An 18,920-nucleotide genomic window follows, 5' to 3' on the forward strand; every position below is an offset into this window, starting at 1 on the left:
TAATCATTTCTAGCTTTTGATTATAAATGAGAGACGTGCAGTTCATCCTTTCACTTGAACACTTAGAGTCCACTGTAGGATTATTAATCGGCCTAATTTCAATATTGTTGTGCCTCAGGGAACAGGAAGGCTCAAGGAAAGGAAGACAGACAGGGGAATAGCTAGTCAGTGGAGCAGTTAGAACACACAAAACATTTACTGATTCAGATCACCATCTTATATGGGTGAATTCGTGGCACCCCAAAACAATTACAATAGTAACATCAAAGATCACTGATCACAGATTACCATAACAAATATTATAATAGTGAAAAAGTCTGAAATATTGTGAGAATTACCAAAATGTGACACAGAGACACGGAGTGAGCAAATGCTGTTGGAAAAATGGCACCAATAGACTTGCTCAAAGCAGGGTTGCCACAAACCTTCAATCTGTAAAAAACACAGTATCTACAAAGTGCAATAAAGCAAAGCACAATAAAATGAGGTACGCCGGTACGTAAGTGCTCAATTTCAGTATACATGTACAGTGGTTTCAGAACAGTTAACCCATTCACCATGGCAGAAACTTTATCAACTACAGTACAATGCTTATGCGCAGTTCCTTTTGCCTTCAGTCTTAAGCAATTCCACTCATTTCCAAGTTAAGTACCTTTTCTCCCATCCCCTTCAGTGAAGTTGTTTCATACGTTTGTAATATACAGCTAGATTCTCGTGATACATTCTGTATTCCATCCTGAGACCTCCAACCTCCTAAATGACTTTTTAATTTGCATACTTAAGATTCACTCTGTTACAAAGTTCTATGGGTTTTGACAAAAGCATAGTGTTATGTACCTAACTTTACAGTATCATACAGAATAATTTCACTGCTCTAAAAAATCCCCTATGCTTCACCTATTTAGCCCATTACCACTCCCAAACTCTGGCAACCACTGTTTGTTTACTGGCTCTATAGTCTTGCCTTTTCCAAAATGTCATGTAACTGGAAACATACAGTATGTAGCCTTTTCAGACAGGCTTCTTTCAGTAAGCATACGCATTTACGATTCACCTACATCTTTGCACAGCTTGATACAGCAGTCCCTTTTATTGTTGAACAGTATTCTATAGTATGGATGTACCACAGTTTGTTTATCCCTTCACCTATTGAAGGACATCTTCACTATTTCCAGTTTTGAGCAATTGTGAATAAAGCTGCTATAAACATTCATACGCAGATTTCCATGTAGACATAAGTTTTTATACCAGTTGGGTAAATACCTCAGAACATGATGGCTGGATCATATGGTAAAACTAAGTTTAGCTTTATAGGAAAATGTTTAATTCCTAAACGAAAAAATTTCGGGAGAAAGAACTTTTTGTATCTTTAATTGACAATACATGGAAAAAAACCTGAGTTAATGTCAGATTTACATCACTGTAACTGGTTCTTTAAAATTATTAGTTAATAGGTATTAAAACTATATAAACACTTATCTCCATCTAGTGGCTACCAAAGAGTAGATATATAAAGTGAAATACCAATTTCAGAAACTTATGTTGACTGTTTACCACAGCACTGTTAGTTATAGCAAAATAAAAAACAAACTGAAAACAAAGTGAATATCCAATAATAGAGAGGTGGCTGAGTAAAGTACTTCATTATGGGCTATTATGAGCTTTCCCTCCATCCCCTCAAATAAAGGAATGGAAGGAAAAGAAACAAATTAGAGCAGTGGTTCTCAACTCTGGCTGCACATAAGAATCAGCTGGGAACTTTCAAAAGGTTCCTATGACTGAGCCCCACTCCCAGAGACTCTTCTTTAACTAGTCTATAGTGGATCCCAGGCACAGATATTATTTTACGGGGGATACAATGATTCTAATGTGCAAAGTTGAGTACTACTGAATCAGAACTACTAGAGAACACCTGGAGGTATTACTGAGGTAGAGAGCAGCAAAAAGTGATCCCATTTGGTAAAGCAAACAATGATCAAAATCAAGGAAGAAAGAAAGGGGGAGAGGGAAGAAGGAGGGGAAACCTGATATGAACATATAATTGTAGTATGTTTGTATATAATTATAAAAATACAGAGAAAAGCACAAGAATACACAAACCAAGCTGTAATCATGGGTCATGGAAGAAGAAAAAAATAATATGGATTAAAAATATTTATATTAATCCTGTGTATATAACATTGCATACATATGCAAGCACATGTGTGCATAATGATATCTGGGATTAAAAGAGATCTACAGATACTAATTTGCAGGGATATTCATGATACATTGTTAAGTTTTTTAAAAAGGAAGCTGTACCCCAATGTTCACAGCAGCATTTATAATAGCCAAGATACAGAAGCAATCTAAGTGTCCACTGACCGATGAAATGGATAAAGAAGATGTGATATACATACACACACACACGCACACAGAATAATATTCGGCCATAAAAAAATGAAATCTTGACATATGCAACAATATGGATGGATCTAGAAGGTACTGTGTTAAGTGAAGTAAGTCAGAGAAAGACAAATAACTGTATGATCTCATAAGTGGAATGTAAAAAAACAAAACAAAATGAAAACAGAATCATAGATACAGAGAACAAATGGGTGGTTTCCAGAGGGAAGGGGAGTGGGGAGTGGGAGGTAAAATAGCTGAAGGGGATTAAGAGGCACAAACCTTCAGTTATAAAATAAATAAGGCAGTGGGATGTTATATATAGCATAAGGAATCTGGTCAATAATACTGTAGTAACTTTGTATGGGGGCAGATGGTTACTAGACTTAAAATGATCATTTCATAATTTATGCAAATATCAAATTACTATGTAGTACACCTGAAACTAACATAATATTGTACACTAACTATATTTCAATTTTTTTAAAAAAGGAAGCATGGGACTTCCCTGGCAGTCCAGTGGTTAAGGCTCCGTGCTTCCAATGCAGGGGGCACGGGTTCGATCTTTGGTCGGAGAACTAAGATCCCACATGCCGCACTGCGCAGGCCAAAAGAAAAAAAAAGGAAGCAAACTGTACAGCATTATATACAGTAAAATTTTATTTCAGGAAAAACAAATAGAAACAAAACGTATTCATGTGAAACAAGAAAGCCTGTTTATAATGGTTTATCCCGGAGGGGTGAGATTTAAATGGGAAGGTCGGAAGAGATGATAAGCTTTGCTTTCATACAGTTTTGTATGATATGTTAAGCATATTTTTTTTAATGTCTTGGATTGGTATCAGTGGGTCTTATTTATGGAACAAATAACCAAAACATAACTTACATATATGGGCTGTATTTTTTTTTTTTTGAAATATACCACAGCACACATGACTGACTTGAAATGACAGATGCAGCACCATCCCTCAAAAGTGAACAAATTTACAATCAGAGTGACCAACATAAAAAGTATTCTATCCACGAGATCTGCTTTCTAATTTAAGTGAAAAGAAATTCAATTAGTTTCTATTTAGTTGAGAGAATAAGAATTTCACAAGTTAACATAGCAAAATTTACAATAATTTATAAAATAATAACATAGATGCAACAGCCATAGATACATAGGACTAATGCACTATATGCATTCCAGCGTCACAAGTAGATCGGTCCTACCTAAAACAGAGCAAGTCTACAGCTGTGCCTGATTCCAAGGAAATGTAAGAATATAAAAGAGGCTAATTTATGATAGAATCAAACCCTAAAGCAGCAAAAAGATGTGTCGGGGAATAAGAAGCAGTTAAAGATATAAACAGCATCCTTTTTCATAATAAGAGAAATGCTAATTAAAATTAGACCAGATACCACTTCTTTTCACCTACCAGATTAGCAAAAATACAAAAGTTTGACAACATATTCTAATGACAAGTATGTAGGGAAATTGATACTCTGACACACTGCTGATGGGAATGCAAAATGGTACAACCCCGTAAGGGTAACTTGGCAATATCTAGCAAAATTACACATGTGTTTACCCTTTGACCCAGCAATCCCACATCTAGAAATCTATCTTACAGATATATTATCAAAATACAAAAAGATACATGCACAAAGATATTCACTGCAGTACAACTTGTATAACAAAAGACTGGAAATTACCCAAAGGTCTAATAATAGAAGACCATTTGAATAAACTATGGGGGGGGGGGGGTGGTATTGCGGGGAATCTACTATACAGGTAGAAAAAAGAATAAAGAACATCTCTATACACTGCATGATGGGTTCTCCAGGATATAATGTTAAGTGAAAAAAGCAAGGTAGAAGAATTATACATAGTATGTTATCATTTACCTAAGAAGGGGACACTGGGGATGTAATTATTTTTATGTCTCAATATATATATATATCCCCAACCCCCTTTCTTATGTAAATTATTAAAAAATAAAAGGATAAACCTCAAATTAAACTGTATTATTAAATAGCAAAATAAACAGCTCCCTCCACAACTAACAACAATAAGAGGTCAACCAAATCCTGATCTATGCCAGCTCCTGCTTGGACTACCCCACTTTCCAAATGAAATCTTAAAGGATGGGTACTGTGGACAGTTACTATTTCTATCTACCTAGTATCTACTGTTCCATCTGCTAACAGCAGGACTCAATTTTTGCTTAGAGAATCATACCATCACCACCCACTTCTGATTCATATGACTGGAGTGGGGCTGACCTTATAACTAGGCTAGACTCATAGTGTCACACCAAGGATTTTTGTTTCAGCTACTGGAAAAGAAGTATTCTTTTCATTCTGGTTTAAAAATAAATAAATAAAACTTTCCAAACACATTGAATATCCCTTCTATCTTGTACCTTGTGCCTCAATCAATCAATCAATCATCAGTCTATTAATTCTTATTTTGCAACTATTCTCATAACTGTCCCTTTCTATCTCCGGGCTACCAACTTGGGGAAGTAGGGGAGGGGAGGGACTTAACTGCTCAATTTGCTTCAAATATGAAGAAATAGTAAAGAGCAGGCAAAGCTTGTTGATTAACAGCCCAGACTCCACCATTTACTACTGTATAACCTCAGACAAATTTCTTAACCTAAATTTAGGCATCTTTACTGGAATACTACCATCTATCTCATGGGTCTATCAGGACAAATAAGTCAATATACAGAATGTGTTTAGCATAGTTCTGGTTACACAGTTAACATACAAAAATATATATCATCATCATCATCATCCCCCAAAATTCATACTTAGACCCAGACCCAAAATACAGACAAGGTTTTGTATATACAATGCTTATAATAATTTAAAACATTTTAAAACTAAAGTCCAATTATGATGGGATGATTAAGTAAATTATAGAATAAAAGTAATAACAGTAATAGCCAATGCTTATAAACACTTATTATGTGCGAAGCACTCTGTCTTAAGTGTTTTAAATGTACTAATACATTCAGTCTTCACAACAACCCTATGAGGTAGGCAGTATAATAATTCCTTTTTAACTATGTGGAAACCAATGTAGAGAGAAGTTCAGTAAATTACTCCAGGCAATGGAGTGGCTGCAATATGAACTTGGCAGTAAGGCTCCAGAGTCCACGATGATAACCACTACCTGCTACCTCCCCAACGAAGTAAAGCCTTTAAAAATCATAGTTACCAGGAGTTTTAATAATAATATAGGGATATGTTTACGCTAAAATGTTGAGCAAGAAGACGTGAAACCAAATTGTACTACGCAGTATCATCTGTAATGTACATGTCTTCTGGATGGTGGGATTAGGGATGAAATTCATCCTTCTTTATGTTTTTCTGTACCATATAACTTCCACGATTACATGTAGTATGTTTAAGATAAGAAAATAATTTCCAAAATAAATTTACTCTATATTAAGCATCTAAACTCTCACTTGAAACAATTATGTTGGATTTCAGTCATATCCATCTGATAAGCCTTAATGAATCAAGGTCTAACATCCTGACTTCTATACCTAGATGGCTAGTAAAAACAAATAATGGGGTATAGTAATCAGGAGACAAAGACAGAAGGAATTGCAGAGGGAGTCTTTTCATATAGAAAATCTGATAACTACAAAAAGGCATTATCAACATATAAGAGTACTCATCACAGAGTAGAAATCTGTTGCATTCAGAGAGAAAAGCATTTGTCCTTAAATTTTTACCTAATGATGTACAATATTTGATTAGAGGACTTGTAAAGTACTGTATGTTATAAATTCGAAATACTCTACATGTTACTAGACTAGAAATCTTGGGAGAACATCCCTCATACACAAAGATAAAGGCAAAATAAGAAAGAAGCAACTACAGAATGCTTACATTTACAACACAGATGGGAAATAAGGCAAGAAGACAAAAGGTATCTGACAAATAAAGCAGAGGACTGGACTGAGATTAAATTGTGTCTGTATTACTGCTAAATAGTACCTCAGGTGTGGGTCCTGCTTCATGTGTTAATAATATTATAATACATAATATCAGATGTAAATAAGCAGAGTAATCAGAGGCAGTGAGACATACAACTCTGTAATTTTTATCTTGGGCGTTGTATGAAAATGGGATCTCAAACAGGCTCTAGGGGTCAAACAGATCTCTTTGGGAAGGGAGTGAGTTACAAATAAAAGGAATATGCAAATCTGAATGGTCCAGAATCCCACTGGCATGGCCATAAGCAACATAAATAAACCAAATGCTCATGAATCTATATTACCTCACCTGTCACCACTGCAGCATGCAAGAACCGGGACTAGGAGAGAGCGGAGCCCATTATCCTGATGGCTTCTGTGAATTGCCTCTGTTTGCTAGCAATCATGTCTGCCTGATCCCTCAATTGTTGTTCCTGTGCCCTGGCTACTGCCAAAAAAGATCAAACCTTCCAAAAAGTAGTAAGATTTAGGACAGCGAGTCAATAACTTTGCAGACTAATGACATTCAAATATATGATTGTGAACATTGGTTCCTAAGCATTGCTTATCAATTTTTATACTTAGCCTGGGTGAGCAACATCTCCCACTCTCATTAGCAACTATTCCAAACCTCAGGTGGCATTCTTTTCACTCAGCAGAACTCATGTTTTACTTAGCCCTGAAAACTGAAGCAACTGAGTGATCACCTGAACTTCCCACTTCCCCTGCCCCTAATGGAACTTACCTCTATCTCCATCCACTCTTTCCCTCTTCCCTCCAGTCTCCTCAGGGAATGCGGTGGCCATTCTCCTATTCAAGACAGTACTACCTAACATCCTCTGGATACTTTGCTTAATCAATTCCTTAGAAAACTGTTTTTGTTCTGTCTCACTTGGGAGTGGGAGGCAACAGATAAAAACAATTTCTAAAAGCAGTATTAACTAAGCTTTTTTTCTTAGTTCCTAAGGTTGCCAACAAACAAACAAACCAAACTGTACATCAAACTGGTTACACTACCTCCCCCCAAAAGACTGCTCTCAAGTGACTTCAGAACACAGAGCTTTTGACTACATACCCTTAGTAGAATTACCGAAGGACAAAATGATCTGTAAACAATTTTAAATTTTTTAAACTTAATTCAATGATTTCATTGTTTAACATAATATCCAGGTTGGTATTTGAAGCTATTTACTTTGAAAGAAAAAGTAATTTTCTTACATATGATGTATTGTGCTTGAGTAGGAGAATATTCTCAATCCTAGGACACGTATGTTGAAGTATTTAGGAGTAAAGTGTCATGATGTCTATAACTTACTTCATTTAGTAGAGACAGACAGAAAGAGAGGAAAAGAACAAATAAAGAAAAATGTTAACTAGGGGAGGGTTATAGTGGTACATGGGAATTTATAATACTATTCCTTTAGCTTTTCTGTATGTTTGAAATTTTTCATAAGAATAAACAGCATGTGTGAAATTAACTCATTTTGGTTTAAAAAAAAAAAAGCATTTATATACATATACACTCAGGAAAAGATTTGTAAGGATACAGCCTAGGTTAGGAAATCTGATAGTAAAAATATAATATTATTTTCTTATTTTTGATTATATGTGTTTTCTAAGTTTCTATAATAAAAATTTAATGTTTTTGTAATAACAGAAATTTTAACTTTATATATTATAATAACAAATATTAGTAAGTATCTAATCAAGACTGCAGACCCAGCACAGGCTTTTGTCTCCCTTCCTTCTAAAAAACCACTGAAATAAAAGTAGAGAAATACATAAAGAAATATTTCCACAAGAATATAGAAAAAGGATGGAGTTGTGGAAGAGAGTTTCACCAACCAACAAATAAGAAATGTCAATAAAATTTCCAAAAGATTGGAGAAGATGGAGACATGCTGACAATGAAAGAAAGTCATAAAAGCTGCAACCACTTATGTATTATGAGAAAGTTACAGAAAGGAAGAATTGATCTGTCCATTAGAAGAACGTCAACTCTGGGCTCAGAATCAGTCGGTGAGGCAGAGGATAGGAGTCATAAGTATTAAGCGACTCTGAAAACAGAGTAATTAATCAAAAGTCCATATACAGAACTTCACTACTCAGCACCCCAATTCCCTCCCCAACTTTGACTGACAGAGCACTCAGATAATTTGACATTTACCTCACGGAGGAAAAAAAGACTATTTTTCTCCAGAGGAACCGAACAAGTCACTTGGAGAGCACTGGGGTTTCTAATTGAGTGTTAACATCTGGGGGCCCAAACAGAGTAGTCTGCAGTCCTCCCACCAAAATCTAAGTCCGACAGTCGACACGCCTCATCCATACTCAGGCTAAAGAGAATTACTAGAATCAAACCTACTTAGACCTCAGCAGGGTAAACCCAAATTAACTACCCAGACCACCTTTCCAGGAGAGTCAAGGATTATCAGGCAAATAAGGAAAACTAACAACATGAAAGACTAACTTAAATTTCTAAGCAATTTAGAAGGATAAAGGATAATTGAGAAAGAGAGAGAGAGACATTCAGAAAGATTTGAGAAAAAATTCTATAGACAAAGTAAGACCAAGATATTGAAGAGAAGAAACCTCTAGGCATGTAAAGCAAAAAGAATACATGATATAAAAAAGACATAACTGATGAACCTAGTGGTAGGGCAGGAATAAAGATGCAGACGTTGAGAACGGACTTGAGAACACAGGGGGAAGGGGAGGCTGGGAGGTAGTGAGAGAGTAGCATTGACATATCTACACTACCAAATGTAAAATAGATAGCTAGTAGGAAGCTACTGCATAGCACAGGGAGATCAGCTCAGGGCTTTGTGTCCACCTAGAGGGGTGGGATAGGAGGGTGGGAGGGAGGCGCAAGAGGGAGGAGATATGGGGATATATGTATGCATATAGCTGATTCACTTTGCTGTACAGCAGAAACTAACACAACATTGCAAAGCAGTTATACTCCAATAAAGATGTATTAAAAAAAAAAGACATAAAAGATTAAAAGATCAATCCAGGAGATCCAATATCCAAGTAGTGAGAGTCCCACCAAAAGAGAATAAAGAAAATATACGGAGAAAAGTACTATAATAGTTTCCTATTGCTGTTTCACAAATTACCACAAAATTCAGTGGCTTAAAACAACATTTATGGGCTTCCCTGGTGGCGCAGTGGTTGAGAGTCTGCCTGCCAATGCAGGGGACACGGGTTCGAGCCCTGGTCTGGGAAGATCCCACATGCCACGGAGCAGCTAGGCCCGTGAGCCGCAATTGCTGAGCCTGCGCGTCTGGAGCCTGTGCTCCGCAACAAGAGAGGCCCGCGCACCGCGATGAAGAGCGGCCCCCGCTTGCCGCAACTAGAGAAAGCCCTCGCACAGAAATGAAGACCTAACACAGCCATAAATAAATTAATTAATTAATTTAAAAAAAAAAACATTTATTATCTCACACAGTTTCTGAGGGTCAGGAGTCTGGGAGCAGCTTAGCTGATGGTTCTGGCTCAGCATCTCTCATGAGATTGCTATCAAAGTAACAGCTGGGCAGTATTCATCTGAAAACTTGAATGGGGCTGGCACTTTCACATCCAAGTTCAGTCACATGACTGTTGGCCAGAGGCCTCAGTCCCTAACCACACAGGCCTTTCCATAGGGCTGCTCACAACATGGCAGTTGGCTTTCCCCAGAATGAGTAATCCAAGAGCAAGAAAAGCCGTCAAGAGAGAAGCCATAGTATCTTTCATAACCTAATCTCAGAAATGACATACCATCACTTCTGCCATATCCCAGTGATCATGTATACCAATTCTGGCACAATGTCAGAGAAGACTACACAGGGCATAAATACTAGGAGGTATGGATCGAGGGTCATCTTGGAAGATGGCTATATTAGTTATCAAGAAAATCATAGGAAAAATTTTTCTCAGAGCTTCTGATACATGAATCTTCAGACCGAAAAGGTCCATTAAGTACTAAGGAGAATGAAAAAAGATCCACCTAGATACATATCATAAAACTTCAGATCTCTAAAGATCAAACAATTATAAAAGTGTCACAGGAAAGGGAAAAAAATGCTCACCCACAAATGAATAAGAATCAAACTACCACCATACTTCTTATCAAATTAATGGCAAAAGACAAGGGAGTATTGCTTTAACAGTTGTAACAGAAAATGTGTATCAACGGGGAATTTTATGTTCATCCAAATTAACAATCAAGCATGAGAGCAAACCAGAGTTCCATCTGGAAATATAAAGAATCAGAAAGTTTAGCTTCCAGCACAAGCATTATTGGGAATACACTTGAGGCTGCACTCCAATAAACAAGACTCCCAAAAAGACATAAGATGCAGGAAACCCCAGATCAACATGATAAGAGGAAAATCCTAAGGTAATGGCTGCAGAGCATGCCTACAGAGCAAATGGACCAGACTGGAATAGAATTCCATGCAAAGGACAGTATGATTGAGTGGGCAGAATAATAGGGATATCATAAAGGCCTATTAGTTCGAAAAAAAGGCAGTTGGAAACTTCAGGAGAAACAAAAGACAATACAAAGTAATGGCCCAAACAGAAATGAATAAAGGATGGTATGGTTTTAGCAATTGCAAGACTGTGAGAAAAGAGGCTATATACTAAACACAATCTCCTTAAAGTGCGCTAAGGAGTCAGGCCACTGGACTCAAAAAAAGTAAATGAATACTAGGTTATCTTTTAGCCCTGTATTCAACAACATTCAAAAAGTTATCTTAACTGTTTTTCAACGTTTAGAATAAACCTTTGGATGGAAGACTTGACTGCAACTGCAAAACAAAATGTTGGCAACCTTAATTTAAAAGAAAAGAAGTAACTAATAAAATGTAGAAGGTAGAGATAAGGAAAAGAAAAATGAAAAATAGGGGTGCTTATTAGTTCATTTTATATGAAGAGATATGAAGAAACTGGCTATAGATAGAACACTTAATAGAACACTTAATTGTAACACTTACTACAATTATCTTTAATCTATGAAAACCAAAAATTATATATAATTATTAATTTTTGGAAAGAAGGAAAAGAAAACACAATGGAAAAAGTGAAAGCAGTGTCAATGAACTAAATCTTCATTATTTCTTATAAGAAAGTCAACTGATAGCAAGTTAATCCAATAAACAGAATTTAGTATACTTTACATGAAAGTTATGTCCTGAACATAAACTCTACTGTTGATGGTTTAGAACACATTATGCTAAATCTGGACTGACCCTCCTCTTCACACCTCTTCTGAACATTAGTTATATATTGAACATTAGTTAATATATATATATAACTTTAGTTACATGTGCTTATGTGCATGAGACTGTATTTGCATGTCTGAATGCACATATGTGTATATATTTTAACTAAAGGCACAACTTCAGTGTGTTTTCTTTCAGCATTTTTGTCTAAAAGTTAAAAGAAAGAGAGAAATCAATGAAATGCAAGTAATAGTCAGGGAAGGGAGTATCCTGGTTAACTGAAGACTGAGATTAATTGAGATTTAATCTATTTCTCCTATGTTTGTAAAAGATTACTCATAGCAATCTACCATCACACAGGAAAATGGCATCCTCTCTCACTGTACAAATGCTAATGCTAATCCTAATGGAAGTGAGAAGTGCACCTGATTTTAAGAAATAGTGAAGGGGTGGGCAGCAGGAAGAGACACTGAAAGTATCTGAAAAGTATTTTAAGGATCTTAGAATAATTTCACAGGAAAAAATCAGAATAACTAAATTCATATTGATGAACCTCACAAATCTAAAGGACAGTTTAACAGAAGAAAGCAGCAGGAGAATACTGTATTACTACCATCAGGAAGAACTTTCTAACAACTGTAGCTACTCAACAACAGAATGGACTGTCTATAATAAAGGTCTGATCTTCCATCACTCTATTGTTTAAATAAAGACCAGAAATCATCTGTCTGTAATGTTAAAAACTGGTGGATGATTGGACTAGATAATCCCTAAGGTAATAACTGTAAGTATGAGAGTTCTAAACTGATAAATTTTGACTTACCAACATCCATTGCAGTTTCCATGAAGCTTTTCTGTCGTGAAGCAAATTCTGCAAGCAATTTCTGCTGCCTCTCTCTGGCCTTTTGTCGCCTAGATTAAACAGAAATAAACTGATAAGTACCAGATGTGCTTAAGACATACCTACTATCTTTCAGGAGTATATAATGTATGAAAGGCCCCCGGCACACAGTTAAGAACAACCAATTTTCTGTACTATGTATTAAATTTCAGGTAAAATTTTACTGTCCTTAAAAGGATTCTGCTGCTTTAAAATAGTTTGAAAATCACTGGGCTTAAATAGGTAAAAATAAAAGCCACGATTTACTTTAAAATGTGAAATAATAATTAAAGTAGATAGAAAATTTGGATGTCCAACAACACAATTTCCTAAATATATGTCAGTTCACAGCAAGAGCAAGAAGAGTTTTAGCTAGGAATCCACAATTTAACCCCAGGTACAAATAATAGCAAACTCATTGCTAGAAGAAACTATTATGTTAAGCTATGAACAGAATCTAAAAGTTAAGAATAGTCAGATTTAGGGGACTTCCCTGGTGGTCCAGTGGTTAAGAATCCCCCTTCCAGTGCAGGGGACACGGGTTCGATCCCTGGTTGGGGAACTAAGATCCCACATGCTGCCAGGCAACTGAGCCCGCGCGTTCTGGAACCCACACGCCACAACTAGAGAGAAGCCCGCACACCGCAACAAAAGATCCCATGTGCCGAAACTAAGACCCGATGCAGCAAAAATTAATTTATTAATTAATTAATTTTTTAAAAAAAGAATAGTCAGATTTACTGTTACCTTAAGAACAGGTCTCTTCCTAAAAGAGAAATAGCAAAAAGCCAGGAAGTTTTCCAGTTTCTACTAGGAAATATTCCAAGTTTGGTTTATTTTGTTTGAAGTAAAAGAATATGAAAGAGTCTCAAATATAAGATAAAGATAAAACTATATTCCAAATCTAAGCATAAATATTCCTTTGGATTAATTCATTTTATTCTATTTATTAATTATCCCTTATCTACTTCCAAAGAGCATTTTAATTTGAGGCTAGTTGAAAAAGAAAAAAAATGACTATAACATAAGTATAAGAAAATAAAAGTAAACTAATAAAGACAGGAGATAGGCTTCCCTACATTTAAAGATGCTAGAAATACTAATAAGCATAAAATTCTACCCCCAGCAAGGTAAGGTTAATATAGTAATTCAAAACAAGAGAGGAAGAAGAAAAAGGTTATAAGTTATATATTAACTCATTGGGAGAGACAAACTTTTTACTTGAACTAAACTCAAAAAGGGATTTATCATATCCCATGATACAAAGGACATTAAAAACATAATGGATGGAGTATACTATAGCAGTTTCTTTTACTGACCATTTATTATATCTATATACTACAAAAGAACTTTATTAAACTGAGATTCTATGAAGTAATTTCTATGGGAAACATGAAAGAATTCTGCTATTAGTCTGAAATGATTAAAGGATACAGAATATAGAATTTAGAAGAATGGAATGCTGATGGTAATTTTTAGATTATTCACACATCCGCTCCGACCCATTTAGTGGAGATAATCACAAACGTCTATAAAATCAAGTACTGTGGTCCAGCTTACCATGAAAAGTTACATAATTTTGCCAATAAAGTTCAAGAGATTTTTAACACTCCTTTTCTAATATTTACTTTAAATGTAATTTAGGCCCCACTTAAGAAAACTCACTTTATTACCTAATTTATAAATACAACTCTTATTTTTTATATTATATTTTATATTTTAAGCCAATATATTATTATCCAGGTTGATCACTCACCTTACTCATCAAACTGGACTCCCAATGACATTAGCCATTTCAAAAAATTAAAAACCACTCCTGCGCTCTCTTTCCTTCCTGAACATGGAAGGTGGCACAGTGGCCTAGGACAGGGTGTCAAGACCCAACAGCCTGGCACAGGAGGGCATTCGTGTGGGGGAAAGTTACAAGAAATTGGTTATACACAAGGGAATTAATCAAAAATTAATACATATTAAGGATTATAGGGGCCAGGTTTCTCACTATGGGAGGAGAGAATTACAATTATGAAAAGAAGGAAAAGAAGAATAAATCCTATGGTGTTGGATTAGAATTGGGATTATCAGGTTGAACTCACAGTCATAGTTTTTAATAACTCTCTCTCCCCTCCCTTTATCCCCCCCCATACACACACATTTTGCCCACTAACAGGGTCTGTGAATGAGCTCATTAGAATGAGCACGTGGACTGTGGTTTCTAAATAAGATTCTTTACTAAAAGGAACCAGGACTCTTTGGAGGAATGGCTAATACCAAACACAAGATGAACCTGGGCTATCTTCTTGGCCCAGAAAATAATTGAAAATGCTCAAAGAATGGTGGGGAGAAATCCAAAGAACACAGAAACCAGCTTGAAGGGACTCCCACTGGTCAAATCTAGAACAATTTGAGCATCAAAATGATTAATGAGGAAGAAATTATAACCCATAAAATAAAATAGGAATCCATAACTCCAAACTGATATAAGTAAATAAATGAATAAACTGAAAGTTGATGGAGATCAGGATATTGCAGCATCTCAAAGTATCTCCCCACAAATTACATATTAATTACAAAGGGGGGAAAAAAGAGAGGAAAGTTACTAAGGGTAACTTGACAGTGAAGAAGTCTGACACCCTCATAATCAAGTGATCAAAGTTAATCACCAGTAATGAAACAAATTAAAATCATGTGACACCTGATGGGATGCAGTCAAAAGAAAACAGCAACACTTCCTTTTTTTTTTTTTTTTTTTTTGGGCCAGGCCGCACAACTTGCAGGATCTTAGTTCCCCAACCAGGGATTGAACCCAGGCCATGGCAGTGAAAGCCCGGCATACTAACCACTAAGCCACCAGGCAACTCCCCAGCAACACTTCCTTGATATTCCTCTCAAAGGTGCATCACCTGAATCCAAACATAATGGGAAAGGAGACAAGCCCAAATTGAGGGACATTCTACAGTGTCTATTGCTCTATAATCTTCAAAAGTGCCAAGGTCAAGAAAATAAAGGAAAAACTGAGGAAACTATTCCATGCTGAAGGAGACCAAAGAAACATGACAACAAAATGCAATGAGTGATTCTGGACTGGATCTTTTTGCTCTGAGACACGTTACTGGGACAACTGTCAAAACTTGGGATCTAAGGATTTTATCGTACTAAATAAAATGTTGATTCCCTTATTTTGAAAGGTGTATTCTGATTAGGTAAGAAAACGACCTTATTCCTAAAAAACACGCACTAAAGTATTCCAGGGTAAAGCAACTTACTCTGAAATGATCCAGGAAGTTCACTGTATTATCCTTGAAACATTTCTGTAAGTTTGAGATTTCTTCAAAATAAAAAGGTTTTAAAAATTAAACCCATGCTCAAAGGACAAAAATTCGTCATCAAGGAAGAAATGGAAACAAACAAAAATGTGCCGTAGATGCTCAAAGACATATGAGACCTCCAAAAATGTTTAAATAATAATAGCACTGATAGAATATGTTTGGTCTCCTATACTACCCCTTCATAAACTTATAATAAACTTATAAGTTTCAGTATGTTTCTTTAATTAAAACAATGAGCTACGCACTCTACAGCTCACCTTTAAATACATACATGTACATTTACATTTAGAATACATATGGCTGTCACCATGTGTATTCTAAACGTAAATGATAACTCAACCAACTCAAGCATGCTAAACGCACAAGCACTGACTATCTTTGATTCCATTTATCTTACCAACTAATCAGCTGATAAACATCCAGGTGATTAGCCTCAGATGGCCAAAAGTGGGGATGGGGGGTGGTAATATAAAATCTTCAACTGTACCATACATTAGTTTAAAGCATTAAAAATAAAAACTACCTTTCTTCTTTGTCCAGTGTTTTCTTCTCTGCAGCAGTGATCTTTTTGGGTGGTACAGGAGGGGTCACTTTTCTACATATCTCTTCAATGATGCGTTTGTTCATTCTGCTTTGCAATGCAGCTTTTAGTAAAATTCTTTCTACTGCAGTTATACCATCTCCATGACTATATTTAGGTATTTCCGGTTGGATTAAAATTTCTATGTCATCAAGCCAGGGAGGATAGTAGGAGTTTTGTTTTCCTGAGAGTTTGTGGTGAAGTTTAATTAACAAAGACAATATGCTTTCTTTAATTTCCAAAATGGCTGTAGTTAACTGTGGAGCTGAACCAGGTGCAGACCATTTATTTGAAGTTTTAGGACGAACCACCTGATTTGCTTCACTGCTACTGCGATTGATGATCTCCTGAAACTTCTTTCTACGCTCTGCTACTAAGCTGAAAACTTGAGCTGTACCAGAATTCTACCATTCAAAAGAGAAAGAAAGAAAAATAAAGAGAAGTTATTCAGTGTCAAGTTTAAAACCATATTAGTACTACATTTTCAAAAGGGAATGTTCAAAGTTTCATCCAAAGATTTATTTAATAGATTTGCTCTTTAAGTAAATCTGTCTCTTCACTTCTCTCAAATATACTTAGTCCCACTCAACCTGGAAACATCAAGGAGAAAGGCGATTATCCACAGTAACACCTCTTTTACAACCTCCTGGGCCTACCTACTAGGGAAAATAGACAAAGCTTGAGTAGTTTCTACAGCCATATTAAAGAGGAATCATAAACAAAGTCCTTCATCAGATTAAAGGAATAAAAGCTATTCTATCCAACATTCATCAAGAATACTATACTCTTTACCAACTTCTAGAAGACCACGATATCTTCCACTTAAGAAAATTATAAATTAATTTTTTTCCAAGTTAATGAATCTGAACTGCTAATTAATTTCATTTTTAAGGAACTTAAAAAGTTTGAAAATTAATTCTAACACAAATGCTTTAAGTTACTGAAATGAAATATAAAGATGAAAAATCAAACTAATCTCTTTCATATTTAAATATCACTATAATTTGTTATTTGAACAGATTTTTTAAAACCATTTTTCTCAATAATTTATCTTCAAACTAGCCTTTTTTGCTAAAGCAGTCAAACTGCATTAGGGCTCTTAGAAATCATCTTTTAATTAAGATACAAGTTAGTTTAATGGATTTCATTAATTTTTTTTAAGCAAGCATAGAAAGGATGCTTCAATCAGTTGAGCTTTTTAGGAGCTAAATTATAACATACATTATTTTTTTTTAACATCCAAGCTGTTTTTCAACGTACTCTCTACCCAGCATTAGAGGCAAAGGCTGCCGCGTATAGATTCCAATATTTTAATCAAAATTCTTTATGGTGTTCACAGCAAAAACATATTGTCAAAGACAAAGAAAGTTCCTACAAATGGATTCTTCAACAAGAAATGTCTGATTCAATGTTCTTCACTTGCAAAAATCTATATTGTAGGAATTAGAGGTATTTAAGTTTAGTTACTTGCCCTGTCATATCAAGATTTTTCATTTCTGCTTTCTATAAATTAATTAAGCTACATGCAATGAGAGAGCTGATTTTCAAAATGAGTCCAAATACACAATATATGGAGTTTAAGATTTTTGTGGGCTTATTTTATCAAAGTTAATTAACTGCCATAGGAGCAAAAAAAAAAAGTTGTGAATGGGCATGCCACCAGCAACTAAAGATTAAATTTATTTTGATTTAGGAAACATTCATTTTTAAGATGTTAGTAACAATGCTAAATGTAAACAGACTGAAATGTGCCGCTTATAATTGGCCCAAAATACTAACACTACTAAGAAAAACCCACTATTAAATATGCAGTATTATTTTTTAAGTTCAATAATATGAATTTTCTTTAAAATTAAGCCTAAATTACTGCATTTAAAAAACACACACACACGTTAAACATTTTTTTAATCTAACCATACTAATTAAACACACACATATACACACAAATACTTCAGCATTTGTCCCCATTTCCAGTTAAAGCCATATTGCTAGTTAATGCAAATATTATATACATCTACCTCTCTTTGAAGAACTTTAGGCCGACGTGAACTCTGGCAGATTAAAGGAAAAAGATAGGTGAGGCAAAAGTTGCTTAGATATATCAGAGGAAATAAAAGACAATTTAAAGTTATCTACAACCACATTTATTTTTCTTTTGGATATGATAGGATGATCTAAATGACACAACCCAACATAACAAAGTCTTTCCTTTTTTTTGTTCTCTCTTTTACACTTACTTGTAAAGAACCCAAGCTATCAGAGCTGGTACTTGCAGGTGAGTCTCTCTTCACTTCCGGAGCAGTCTCTGGAACTCTCACTCTAACATAATTTATAAAGTGTCGCATGTTCAATACTAAGTTACTACCAGGAAACCAACTGTCATGACAACGTTCTGGTCCACCTACTGATGCCTAAAACATAAACATAATGAATATCAAACCTTGCCAATCTGGTCTAAGGTACAATGGAAATGTAACAAGCCCAAATAATAGTCTATTGCCTGTCATATTCCTGAATCCCTTATAGTCTCATTCACAAATCACAAAGTGCTAATAAAACCAA

At 35.4% G+C, this 18,920-nt stretch overlaps 1 protein-coding gene across 1 annotated transcript in view; it reads right to left on the bottom strand.

Moving 5' to 3' along the window:
- UBR3 (ubiquitin protein ligase E3 component n-recognin 3) overlaps positions 1-18,920 on the bottom strand; it is a 229,904-nt gene that overhangs the window by 83,964 nt on the left and 127,020 nt on the right. Inside the window, exons 22-24 of the mRNA XM_068544929.1 lie at positions 18,596-18,769; positions 16,302-16,762; positions 12,396-12,484 (exon numbers count right to left, since the gene is read on the bottom strand). Of these exons, the coding sequence (XP_068401030.1) occupies positions 12,396-12,484; positions 16,302-16,762; positions 18,596-18,769 (724 nt within the window). The remainder of the gene's footprint in view (positions 1-12,395; positions 12,485-16,301; positions 16,763-18,595; positions 18,770-18,920) is intronic.

The sequence above is a fragment of the Eschrichtius robustus genome, chromosome 5 (assembly GCF_028021215.1).
Source record: "Eschrichtius robustus isolate mEscRob2 chromosome 5, mEscRob2.pri, whole genome shotgun sequence".
Lineage (NCBI taxonomy): Eukaryota > Metazoa > Chordata > Mammalia > Artiodactyla > Eschrichtiidae > Eschrichtius > Eschrichtius robustus.